Genomic DNA, 13,256 nt, shown 5'->3' with positions numbered 1-13,256 from the left:
TCCGTGCAGAAAAGAAACGCGCACAAAAGGGCACGGGTCCAAACGAGAAGAATGTCCACTGCTTCTTGCGCACGACAGGAGATTCTCTCCCCATCGTCACCGCCTTCACGGAGAACCGTCCTTTGAAGGCGTGCATCGACACTGGGGCCAACATATCGATCATCGATCCCAGGGCACTACCCCAGGACGCTTGCGTATCGTCGTGGTCCCGAGCAGAGGAATTCGTCAACGTTTTGGACAACAAGCTGACGCCTGAAAAGTGCACGTCTCAGACGATCAGCGTTGGATCAACGACGGTCAAGGTACCGGAAATACTTATTCTTCCACTCCCCAAGTCAATTGACCTACTTCTCGGATCAGATTGGCGCCACCTCGCTAACGTGGAAGTCACGTTTCACGTTTCGAACGACATAACCATCAGTGAACTACCTAAACGTTACGATTCGCCCGCCGAGATTCCAAAGATGACAATCTCCGGAGAAGCTCTGGTGTCCAACTTTCACGAGAAACTGCCCCAAGCCGAACGCCTGGCCATGTTCGTGAAGTTCGAGCCAACACGGAATGACATCGAAGCAGCCCTAATGCAACGAATCCACTCGGCTGCGGACAGCATTACCGAAGACGCTTCGCCGGAAGAACGCGAAAGACTTTTTGGGATACTCACAAAACACCACGCTGCATTTACGACGGTACCTGCCCACACGCCGAGCATTCCATCGAGCTACGCGACGAGATCCCCATGGCGTCGCGGCCCTATCGATGCTCCCCAGCCGACCGGGAATTCATCAAACAACAGGTCGAAGACTATCGCGAGCGTGGAATTGTTCGCGAAAGCCAAAGCGAATATGCTGCACCGACGCTTGTGGTAAGCCAGCCGAACCATCCCTCGACTCCCAGATGAATGGTTCACGACTACCGAAAATTGAACGCCAAAACAGTCAACCCGCTGTACCCCATGCCTCGAATGGACGACGCGCTCGACGATGTAATGAGAGACGGCTCCCGTTACTTCACTGTTATGGACGTCAAGACCGCATTTCTGACCATCCGAGCGAAGCCGGAAGATGTTCACAAAACAGCCTTTGTCACTCCAGATGGCAAGTACGAGTATCTCCGCATGGCCTTCGGGTTCTGTAAAGCGCCCCAAACTATGCAAATGGTCATGCGAAGAACTTTCGACGGACTTCCCCGAACAGCAATGTACATGGATGACGTTCGCCAGGCTCTGGAACTTCTAGACGAAGCCCTTTGACGCATCGTTGTGAACGAACTCCCCATGGACATCGCAAAGTGCCAGTTCATACGAACCAGCGTTCAATTTATCGGGAATGTGATCACGGCGGAAGGCAGAACACCCGATCCTCAGCATGTTTCTGCAGTCGACAAGTTTCAGCCCGAGAGGGAGGCAAAGCATCTTTACTCATTCCTACAGTCCCTAAATCACTTTCGAAAGTTCATCCCGGACTTCGCAACACGATCATCACCGCTGCGTAAGCTACTGCTGAGGGACGCGAGCTTCGAGTGGTCTGACGAACATCAAAGGATCGCCGACGACCTGAAGCATTGTCTGAAGACTCCGCCGGTTCTGGCCACCTTTCGGAGTGAGTGCCCCAGCACGGTTCACGTGGACGCGAGTCAAACGGGCTTTGGAGCGATTCTGACGCAGAGACACGACTCGTGCGACAAGGTAATCGAATACGCAAGCAGACCTTTGAACGCGCACGACAGCACCCTGCACATTAAACTTCTCGAGTGCATGGCGCTACACTGGGCCATCACGGAAAAGTTTGCAATATACTTGCGCGGAGGACAACGATTTGCAGTCATTACGGACAGCCTGTGCCTCACATACCGTGTTAAGAACGGCCTGACCAACCGAAGATTTGCACGATGGATCCTCGACCTCTCTGACTACGAGTTCGAAATTGTACACCGACCGAGTAAATCCAACAAGGCGGACACCCTCTCACGTCAGTACGACCCGGAAGACTCCCAGACTGTTCTCACCTTCGCCGGAGCGATCAACCCCTCCCCATCTGCTTGAATGCGCAAGTGAGCACGAACAGTCGCCTACGGGAACAGCAACAGATCGACCCGCTGTGTCAACGACTAGCGTCACAGCCCGGAAACGACTACGGACGGTCGCATGGGATCTTATTAAAATAGACGAAAACTTCAAGAGAATCGTTGTGCCAGCCACGCTTCAAGATTCTGTTATGAACATATGTCATGACTCGACTGGACACATGGACGTCGAGCGAACGACGGAACAAATCAAGAAGAACTACTGGTGGCCTCAGATGTCGCGAGACATTCGGGAGTACGTTTGACGCGAAAGACAACTTGGAAAACTCTCAAGCTTCGGCCAAAAGCCGTTATGACACAAGGAGCAAGACTCTGAAATTTAAAATCGGCGACTCCGTTTACTGCAGCATCGGAGCGAGGTCAAGCACGATGGACCCGTTCTTCGAGGGCCCGTTCGAGATCAAGTCCTTTCCGACCCCAAACACGGTGGTCATCAAAAGGCTGCATTCCATAAAACGACAACAAAACGAAAGAAAGGCAAACGTCGAGCAACTCCGCCGACACAATACACGCACGCCAGCGGCACCGAAGTTATCCGACACCTGTGTCGGCAGAGCCTCCGGTCGCGCAGATGAAAGCGATGAACGTGAAGACAAGGACGGATCCAAGGCCCCAACGCGCGACAAAGAAAACTACGGAGCACGCATCAACATCGAGGATGACGCTGCAGGGCAGCAACTGTCAAAGACGCGCAGACCTCCGGCCTAACTTGCGGATTACGCGTTGGAGTGATTTGAGGACAAATCAATTTTAAACCGGGGCGTGTTAGCTTGGCCCAGCTCGTTTGTCTACTTGTTTGTCTTGCCTCGGCGGGATCTGTAATGGATCCTCAATACGTGACTTTTGCGAGCGCACAGGGTTGCGGGCCCAGCTTGATTACGCTTCGCGAGAGCGTGAACTGAACTTCGCCCATAGTGCCTGCCTGGGAAGGGGACACCGCTTGTGCCTGCGTAAGAAGAAACCTCACACAGAACGACCGGAGGTACGCCACATAAAGCACGCAAAAGAGACCTCTCCATGAAATCAGAAGTTAATCTAGTATAATAAACGCTATTTCACTTGCTTCTCAAATCAACGTCGCATTATTAAATAACGGAACGTCAGCACCCGGCCACCGCTGACACACTGACACCCCAAAGGTCGTATCCTTTTTGTCTAAAACAATGCAAGTTGTAGTCATAGACACGCAAAAAAAAACAAAAAAAACATTGCAAAAAAAAAAATTTTCTGCGCGCGTGCCTGCCGTTTTATTTTTGCCGTCTATGTCTCCCGCGCTCACCTCCTTGCTTCTTTTGATCGGTGACGTCAAAAACCATGATATTTAGAAGCTTTCTAGGCGACATTTCTATAACATTTAATAACGGCAATCGTAAAACATGTTTTTTAAGGCAATTGCGAACGCACTACGGCCCCTCTTTTTGAAATACCAAAAATCAGATTTCGGTGTGATATCGCTTCCTGGATTTGTATCCTCCCTCGGAAAACTTGGCGGCACTCGAGCAGAGGATTATCGGCGAGTCGGGGAAGAAACCGTATTTTTCCCGTGCGGGGTTCTATCCCGCCTGCTCACCTTCTCCTCGCTTCGGGTCGCTGTGGCAACGGCGCTTTGCTTCATAACGGGAAGCGGGGGTCCGAAAGAAAGTCGAGTCGCAGGAGACCGCGAAATTTGACTCACTGCACTGGCGCGGATCGCGCGGGAACTTCAAATTCGGCATTTGGAAATTGTTGTTTTAATTCAGAAATACTGAATTCCCAAGTTTCGAATTTTGAGGGTAATGTCCTGGCATCGTTTTCAATCGTTATGGATAATAAAAAAAAAAATTTATTATTTTGATTCTTAAGCAAGTTTTGGAGGTTTTATTCAAAGCCCCCCATGGTGCATTCTGGGGTCACTTGTAGCCGTAAATCAGGAAAGAAGGGCATTCCAATAGAATCTTTCCGCAATTAGGTGCCATCTAGTAGCTCAAATAGTAGTCTTAACTTTGCCATACTTACTGCAAACATGGAAATAAAACTAATTTCAGAACTGAAATAATGCCTTTAAATTAGTATTTATTAATCCGCAAACGTGGCACCCTTGCCTAGGTTCATTACTGCGAACAGTTGCGTGGCAAGTTAAGGAAGCAATGTCTGCTGCGACCCACCACATGTGAATGGGCCACGGAATAAAATCACTGTCATGTCCTGCGGGCACAGTCGTTTCGATGATGTAGGAAATATTCTGGTCCTTTGCTCTGTTCCCGTTGATTTCCCACAGATGTCTTCGCCCACGGAATGATGTTGTCCCACTTTATCAGCGGCAAGCTTCACGCTCGTCCAAAGCCGACGTTACGAAGCAGTCGACGCACTAATTTCTCTGTTTGAAGAATTGAAGTAGGTGCATAAAGCTCGTAGGGGGAGGTTTTCCTAACTTCAAGACTTGTCACTCACTAAAGTAACATTATCAGCTTAAACAAATACCTCATTTTGATGATTCTAGCACGTAAGAATCCTTAAACTTCCACTTACACAAGCCAAATCACACTCAATCTATTATGGCTTTCTTATGCGTGCACATCCTCACAAACGTGCATTGCAACACTAACGTGACACTAGCTTTTTTCAATCCGAACTTGTACATGTGACACACAGTTTCTTGCCCGTTTTAGTACCATGCAGGAAACATCCCTGGACAGGTGTGAATATTGGACCAAAAAAAATGAAAGCCGTTTACAAATCCCTGTAATGCCGAATTGGAGCGCAGCTCTTGAGGAGGAGTAGGGAAGGGTACTGAGGGGGGTCACGTCACCTGCGGGTAGTCACGTGACCCCAGGAGGGTCACGTGATCTTGGGGGAGGGGGGTCACGTGACCTCGGGGGGGGGGGGGGGGGGGTCACGTGGTCTCGGGGGGGGGGGGGGGGGGGGGGTCACGTGACCTCGGGGGTGGGGGGTCGTGTGACCTCGGGGGGGGGGGGGGGGGGGGGGTCACGTGACCTCGGGGGGGTCACGTGACCCCGGTTACGGCGACGCCGACGCCGCTCAGGCTGGAAACGGGCCACTAAGAGCTGCGCTCTAAAAACACCCGACAGCAGTCCCCTTGCTGGAGCACGGACGTGCACACGAACATCAATCTAAACAGGTTCCCAGAAACATGGGGACTCCCCAGAGTACCCTCAAAAGCTCCCCTCCCTCCCTCCCTCCCTCCCTCCCTCCCTCCCTCCCTCCTCCTCCTCCTCCTCCTCTCCTCTCCTCCCCTCTCTCCCCCCCTCCCTCCCTCCCTCCTCCTCCTCCTCCTCCTCCTCCTCCTCCTCCCCGAGTCCCCAAATTTTCTCTATCGTCCCGGAGGAAACTCTCGGTAATTCAAAGTTTGCTTTATTCAAACAAATTTTCGATCCCCTCGATTCCGATTTAACGAGATTCGACTTTAATATGTCTTCAGAGTTTAAGCATCATTTCAGCAATACTAGGCCACCCGTCCACACACGCCTATGAGCCAAACGTTCTGTAGTAGGTTCCTTATTGTTTGAAAGCTCTGCAGGATCCTCAGCTACTTTATTGCGACAATGCCGAGGCTTGAATCGAGGTTGAACGTGCAATACTCGAGATTGAACATTCCGAGAATCCCTCATTGAACGGTACCCCTTTTCTCCACTAAAATCACTCGCTCGGAGAAAGAGGGATCATTGGTAATGAAACGACTTGCAACTCACATTCTGCATTTCCGGGAACTCGGACGGGTGGGAGAACTTTGGGAATTCTTCCTTGTCCAATGCGCCATCCTTGTTGGCGTCTGCTGCCTTGAAGTAGCGGTCGTCCTCTTCCATTAGCTGGAATACGGTGAGATCTTGGTAGACGGAAGTCAGTACAAAGGAACATGCCACTTAAATGAAACAGCAGCCTTAGAGTTTTGTACACACCAGTCATTTGTAATAATGTTTATCAACATGATTTAAGTTACAAGGTTTCTTTCATTTTGACCCTCAGTGGCCATAAAACAAGCGCACAGCTACACACTGGCAACACATGCAACGTAAAAGCTTGGCAACACTGAAAAAAAAGTTTTTGCAACAATGTTTGCACAAACAACAATATCATTGTCAGAAAACAGTGGAGATCAGCAAGATTAATTTGATGATTGTGTATACAGAGCCGAGAGTGGCAAGGAACACTTTCAGTATGATGACGTGCCGTCTTGATCTAGGCACAGTCAATTCAGAAAGGCTCCTTTCAAGCTTAGATGCTATGAAAGGGCCAAAACGGCAATTGTTGTGGAAACAGATAATGTTAAACAAAACGCCTTGCAAAGTTTTTGGTTTTATGTAAGCATATCATAATATCCCGGGACCTAGCCCACCTCAAAACAAAAGCAAATTGGCTGAAAATAAGGAGTACGCTAACTTTTGGTGTGCGTTCAAAAAAAGTGAAAAAAAAGCTAGTTTTAGATTTTGTGACCTGCGATCACAATTTTCAGAGGTCACAAAATCTAAAACTAGCATTCTAGAGTGCAGCTCTTAGGCGCCCGTTTCCGGCTTGAGCGGCGGATTATGGGTAAATTTCCCCGCTAAATTTAGCAGAAAATTTTCCCCGCTAAATTTAGCGGGAAAATTTCTACGCTAAATTTAGCGGAAAAAATTCTCCGCTACATTTAGAGGAAATATTTCCCCGTTAAATTTAGCGGAAAAATTTCCCCCGCTAAATTTAGTAGAAAAATTTCACTGCTAAATTTAGCGAAAAAATTTCCCCACTAAATTTAGTGAGAGAAGAAATTTCCCCGCTAAATTTAGAGGAAACATTTCCCCGCTAAATTTAGCAGAAAACTTTCCCCGCTAAATTTCGCCGAAAAACTTCCCCGCTAAATTTAGCGGAACAATTTTCCCGCTAAAATTAGAGGAGAAACTTCCCCGCTAATTTTGGCGGAAAAATTTCCCCGCTAAATTTAGCGGAAAAAAATTCCCCGCTATATTTAGCGGAAAAAATTCTCCACTAAATTTAGCAGAAAATTTTCCCCTAAATGGGAGGCAGTGTTGTACGGAACGGCGTTCCAAGGAACGGCGTTCCTGGAACGCGTTACTTTTAGGAGGAACGAAGGAACGCCGCCGTTCCATTTTTTATCGGTGGAACTGGAACGGGAACTCATTACATTTTTACAGGAACGGAAAAAGGAATGGCGTTCCCTTTTTTTTTTTGGCTCAATGGGGTAATTTGTATTTTATTTCTAAGAAGAAAATTCTAAAAGTATAAAAACCATATCTTTACAAAGAGCAGGTTCTCGTAAAATTTTTAGTTACTTAAGGTTCATTTTGTGTAATCCTCGCTTGGTAACAGTCGGGTGCAGGCGAGCTAGTGGACATTTATTATTTTTGCAGTGCCTTCGACTAAACGCATAACGTTTAGTCGAAGGAAAAGACACAGAAAGAGGGACGTTTTAAACTTAGCCACTTTCTTTTCTTCCACGAATACTCATACACCCAGAAATCTAAGGCTGACTACAGCCATCACTGAACTTCCACAAACAGACCTACAGTTACAACAAAAGGACGGCTACCTGACATCGAACGCACCCTTGTATCCCGAATATTGGTAACTTAAATGATACAAAAAATTAATCTTTACTTCTCCCCTTGTCCCCAACCTTCAAACAGAAGAACGAATCTACACTTCACGGAGAAGGACTTGTATTTTTCAAAAATGACCTTCAAAAGCCGTACCCTCTTCTTTACTTGCTCGTCTTGCGGACGCCAACATCGAGAAGCAACCTTTGTTAAGTTCGAACAAGGTACTTTGTTCGATTGAAACGTGCGAAGTTGTTGTAAAAAGCTCGTGCGATGTGGGGTAACAGTACATTTGGCTCGTCTGAATCGCCCATCTCAAACAGGAATATGGTAAAAAGATGAGATTTTTAAAGGTGCATATATCAACAAAAAGAACCCTGCTGTCGTGTGTCTTCCTAACCAGTTGCCCTGCCATCACTGCATTCAAATTCGTATGTTGCCATTTAAAGGGGATAGATTAAAAAAAAGCTTTGATTGATCTAATTATAGTAATAAAAAAAATGTGAATGTAGCGTATACGTAACAACATGTTCCATTTTTAAACTGTAACGGGAACGAGTTCCTTTCTCACAGATGGAACTTGTAACGGGAACGCGTTCCGAAAATCAGAAGGAACGAGGAACGAGCTTTCGTTCCTTTTTTTGAGGAACGTGTACAACACTGATGGGAGGCGAGCAGGAGAGGAGGAGGGGCATAGCCTCCTCTCCGTGCCTTCCCCTGCTCCTTTTAAGAGCTGCGCTCTAGTTCGGCGTTACAGGGAGTTGTGAACGACTTTCATTTTTTTAGCTCTTTCAGAGGCAGCAATGTTTACTCATCTCACACCATGGCTAACACCATTTCTGCAGAAGCCACCATTGGGCAAAGCCCTGCAATTATTAAAAGTGGGCTATCGTTCAGTGTTTCTAGAAAAATAGCAAATCATGCCAAAAATAGGGGTGGGTTATCTTTCGAGAGTGGGGCATCTTTCAGGATAATTATGGCAGTATCTGTCTGTGTCCTCCTAGCAGGCAGGGAAGGCAATGGCGCTACTTCACCAGGATCGAGAGAGTTTGGGCAAAAACATCTCCAGTGTTTCAGGTAGTTAGAAGTGGAACATTGCAAAGGCTGCACTCACTCTCAAGTCATCCTCCTCGTTGGGGTCGGCATCACGGTGCGAGGACCCAAAGGCCTCCCTCACATGTTCATCCCAGGTCACCTTTCCGTCGCCATCCTTGTCCTCGTCTTCAAACCGCTCCGCTGCCTCTTCCTGGGTCAGCAGTCTGGAAGGCCAAATTTTTGCCTCAGCTGAGAAGCAAGCAAGTGAGAGTTGGTCATGCAGGAACCCCTTTGGCCACAAAGGTTTCTCTCTTTAAAAAACAAAAACAAAGGGAAATAAACTTTTTTTTTCTTCAATAGCCTGGATGGGAAAAGGATGTCATAAAATGAATTTACGACAGAAAGAAAGCTTTTTAAAACTATATTTACGGCGCAAACCGATCTTTTAGTGTGCGCCCGCAGGAGCTCGCAGAAAAATGGATACTAGAATCATGTGACGGACGTCACTATAATCACGTGGTGTCTGCACTCTTTTGGGAGCGTCCTATGTACTAAAAGTTACTTATTAATCTACCGCTAACTTGACTCAGCCGCAGTCACTCTTAAAACACATAACAAATGGAAACACGAACAGAAATATTGAAGGCCACATCCGGTTTCCCAATACCTGACAAGGCAGGCCCTGGCAGTTTGTGATTTCTTCTCCTTGGAAAGAACTCAGAACTGAAAGAAAGATGACACCACATACAAGCAGAATGCTGCTTTTGTGGGCCAGTTCTTTACTTTGTATGACTTGATCTAAATATAAAAACTGAATTGAATTGAAATTGAATTGAATTGAATTGACTATTGCCACTGCCTCAGCATACGACACAGAGGTGGAGCCATGGCCGAACTACGCAGAATGCTTGGAGCAGTTCTTTATCGGTAATCAGATTATCAACGACAAGCAGAAGACCGGAATCTTTCAGTCTTCCATATGACCGAAGACCTACGGGTTACTTCGAAGTTTATTGACTTCCATAAAGCCAAGCACAAAGACTTTTGAGGAGTTCCCGGAGACCCTGAACCAGCACTTCTCACTAAGACAATCCAAAATAATGGAATGGTATAAGTTTGTTAGCCATTCCCAACAAGAGGAGGAGACCATTTCAGAATTCTTGGCAGCTCTCCAGAAATTCACCGAGTTCTGCAACTTCAACAACACCCTCGACGTTATAATCCGGGATCAACTCTTGTGTGGTGTGTGCGATGTCGGAGTGCAGAAGAGACAGCTGGCAGAGTTGGCGCTGACCTTCGGGGAAAAAAATGCGCATAGCACTGGTTGTGGAGACCGCTAGCAAGAATGCACTGGACTTGAGAAGACAAGGCTCGGACCCTCCCAAAGTCAAGAACTTGAGCAAACGAGGTGTAAAGAATAAGCATGTGGGACGCTTCCCATGAAGCAAGGCACCTCAGCCTCAAGGGCAGCAGCACAACAATTGCGGACGGTATGGCAACAGCAATCACGACCCGAAAAAGTGCCCTTTCATATCAAGTGCGTGCTTTAAGTGAAAAGAACGGGACGTCTCACAAGGGTGTGCAAGTAGCGTTCTCAAGCAAGTTGTTCGGCCCGCGGTGGTCAGGCCAACGTCATCGCAGCAGCACGATCGAAACCCGTAGAGGAATCGGATTTTCGCGCGATCAACAGCGTCAGTGAGCTGCCGATGCACAAGTCATGGGCCATTCCTCTGGGTTGGAACGGAGTTCTTGTAAACATAGAAATCAACACCAGTTCCCCAGTGTCGGGTATTTCAATGAGCGTTTATTAAGAGCACCATCAGTCATGGCCAAAAATGACCTCTTGCCAGACTATGCTATAGTGCTACCTGGGAGCCCTATTAGTAAAAGGAGTTCCCCACATAACAGTGGAACACAAATGACAGAGTGCAAAGGCGTCAGTCTACGTCTTGGGTCAGTCTAGGTCTTGGGCTGCAATGAACCGAGTCTGTGAGGCCACAACGTAATTGAAGCGCTACGTCTACTCCAGACGATCAACTTTGCTGAGGCAGAAGACCGGGTCTCCGAATTTAATACGAGATTGGCATGTCGTTCAAGCCTGGAATGGGCCAAATGGAGGGACCATCAGTACACCTGTACCTTTGCCAAGACACAAGACCAAGTCAATCACCGACAAGCCCAGAGCAAGTTGCCTTCATGGAGCAACTGGAGACAGGACCACTTAGGTGAAACAACTAGCAGATTTGACAGCTGAAGACACGGAGTTGGGTAAACTTCAAACGACTATCCTGGAAGGATGGCCAACTCAGCCACAAGGTCCCACTCTCGAACCCTACTGGACCCGTAAAGCAGAGATGATGGTGGAGGCAGGACTTCTGGTGTGGGGAGAAGAATGGTGATTCCACAAAAGGAAAGGCGAGGAATGCCGCGGGAGCCACACGATGCCAACCCCGGGATGGCTGCGATGGAGTCCCTGGCCAGATCACTCTGTTGGTGGCCAAACATGGATCGCGACATCAAGAACATGGCCCGCGACTGTCATCAGTGCCAGCAAGCGCAACCTATGTCGCCCTCAAGGCAGTCACTGTTGTGGCCAGCAGCGACCATTCCCCAGTCAAGAATTCATATGAACTTAAAGGAACCATGAAATGATTTTAAAATCGAATTTCATCCACCGCTTGCCGTAAAAGGCGTGAAAAGAAACACAAAAACACAAAAATAGGGAGCCCAAAAAAATTATATGCTATAGGACTTTCAAAAAGAAAACTGGACACTTTTGCGCCTTCTTTCCTTCCAAAGCTCTCTGCCTTTTCACTACGATGCATCCGCGGAAACGGAGCACGTCAGCCGAATCCACGTCGCCTATTGGGTAAGAGCCTACCTCACCAGCACCGCGATCGTAAACAATAAATAGCCGGCGAATGTTTCCTAGAAGTTTTGTTAAATAATGTTCAGATCCACATTTTGTAGCATAATTAGAGATGTGTGGCAAAAATTGCCAAATTTGATAATGCTGAGAGCCAAGCGCCATCTATCGTGTAGTAAACGAAGCAACAACTGCGCGTGCGCAGTAGGGCAGGGCCAACTTCAGTTACTTGGGTCGCGGCGATCGACAAACGTTTATTTCCTTTGATTTCCTTTCTCTCAAAACTCTGACTGACTGAACGTTTATTTTTCTATGTGTTCTTGAGCGTGCCGACTTCAAGAAGCAAGAAAAAAAGTACTTAAAACAGACCACGACGAACAAGAACGCTGGATCTACAAACACCCGAGAAAAGCGACAACGGCCACGAATCCACCGACTCCAACGAAGCGAGCTGCTCAGAATATAGGCCTAGCAGGCACTCCGACTCAGCGCAGCATTGCTTCGTCGCAAGACCGTCTGCCTACGACCGGCTGGCGTGCTGAATGGAATATGCCCGCGCTACCCTTGTGGACCCTTCCCGTTTATAGTTTGATCGCTGACCTCAATTTTAGATTAAGAGGTGAGGTTAATCTCTTCCCCTTGTTTTCCGAGGCAGTGTTGACAAACACTCGTCGAAAAGGGACTCTCGTCGATTCTATCTTCTTGTTTTGTGTGATATAGAGCTGAAATAAACACCGTATGGATTACCTTCGTAACACGGTATGTACACTTTGTTATTGGTATGCCATTTTTATTCTGACAGACTGCACGTCACTGTCGAGCTATAACAGTTCGTGGGAGGTATACGTGCAATGCCGGTCCAACCTTTCTTTGCCGAGTGTCGCGTCAGTATTGAGTTGCAATCGTAAAAGATTGGTCCTGAAGCGCTTACCAACAGCGCAAATACAACACTTCCATCAAACGCGCGCGTCCGCTCCGAGTGTAAACAGGTATTTAGGTGGCCCTTGCTGACACTCGTAGTTCAAACATATCTTTTTTAACGTCGGCTCGCTCCTGCATCTCCGAGGCAGCGAAAAACGCCGCGGCAATTTGTTTCCATCTGCGTCGCTTTGCAAACGACTGACACGGGCCGCCTTTTACCAACAATGACAGCTGGGTTGACTTCTGGAGTCTTCACCGGGAGACTCGCTGCACTTCCCAACAGGCATACCGGCGTATGGGACTAGTCCCATGCTGTCGCTGTAGCGCAACATATCTCATTGAATTTCGCTCAGCTGCGATGCGGCGATGAGAGGCCGATTCAGAAAATACGTCGGTGACATCGGCGCAGTAAAACCTACCGGCGCACCCCAACTCGTCGCCGCTAACTCTCCCATTCTCCTACTGCCGAGAGAACTTCCAATTCCGGAAACAGCGTACATCACGGCTTGTTTTGCGGTCAGTTGGAGAGAAAGAAAAAGTTGATATTTCATTAATTTTTTGTGTAGAAGTTAATAAACCAAGACGAAAATGAATGCCTGTTCGGCATTCAGTGAACATTGACGGTTATGTAAAAGTTATCTGGAAAAAGAAAAAAAGGTCATTTCATGGTCCCTTTAAGGGCCCAGGGATGTGATTGGCCTAAGCTGTTTTGGAGCACCTTTTGAAGCAGCAAATGTGGCCTTTGGAGCAACCAAAACAGTGTTTTGGAGCAGCAGAAGTGGCTTTTGGAGCAGGTATCCTTAGAAAAAAAATATATA

General features: G+C 47.6%; 1 protein-coding gene across 1 annotated transcript in view; it reads right to left on the bottom strand.

Annotated features, from left to right (window-relative positions):
* The window catches only part of LOC8052620 (reticulocalbin-2), a 41,480-nt gene that overhangs the window by 20,976 nt on the left and 7,248 nt on the right, over window positions 1–13,256 (bottom strand). Inside the window, exons 3-4 of the mRNA XM_029992972.4 lie at window positions 8,731–8,875; window positions 5,775–5,891 (exon numbers count right to left, since the gene is read on the bottom strand). Of these exons, the coding sequence (XP_029848832.2) occupies window positions 5,775–5,891; window positions 8,731–8,875 (262 nt within the window). The remainder of the gene's footprint in view (window positions 1–5,774; window positions 5,892–8,730; window positions 8,876–13,256) is intronic.

Source organism: Ixodes scapularis, unplaced genomic scaffold, assembly GCF_016920785.2.
Source record: "Ixodes scapularis isolate PalLabHiFi unplaced genomic scaffold, ASM1692078v2 PGA_scaffold8__174_contigs__length_109621045, whole genome shotgun sequence".
Taxonomy (NCBI): Eukaryota; Metazoa; Arthropoda; class Arachnida; order Ixodida; family Ixodidae; genus Ixodes; species Ixodes scapularis.
This window is presented reverse-complemented; position numbering and strand designations above follow the sequence as displayed.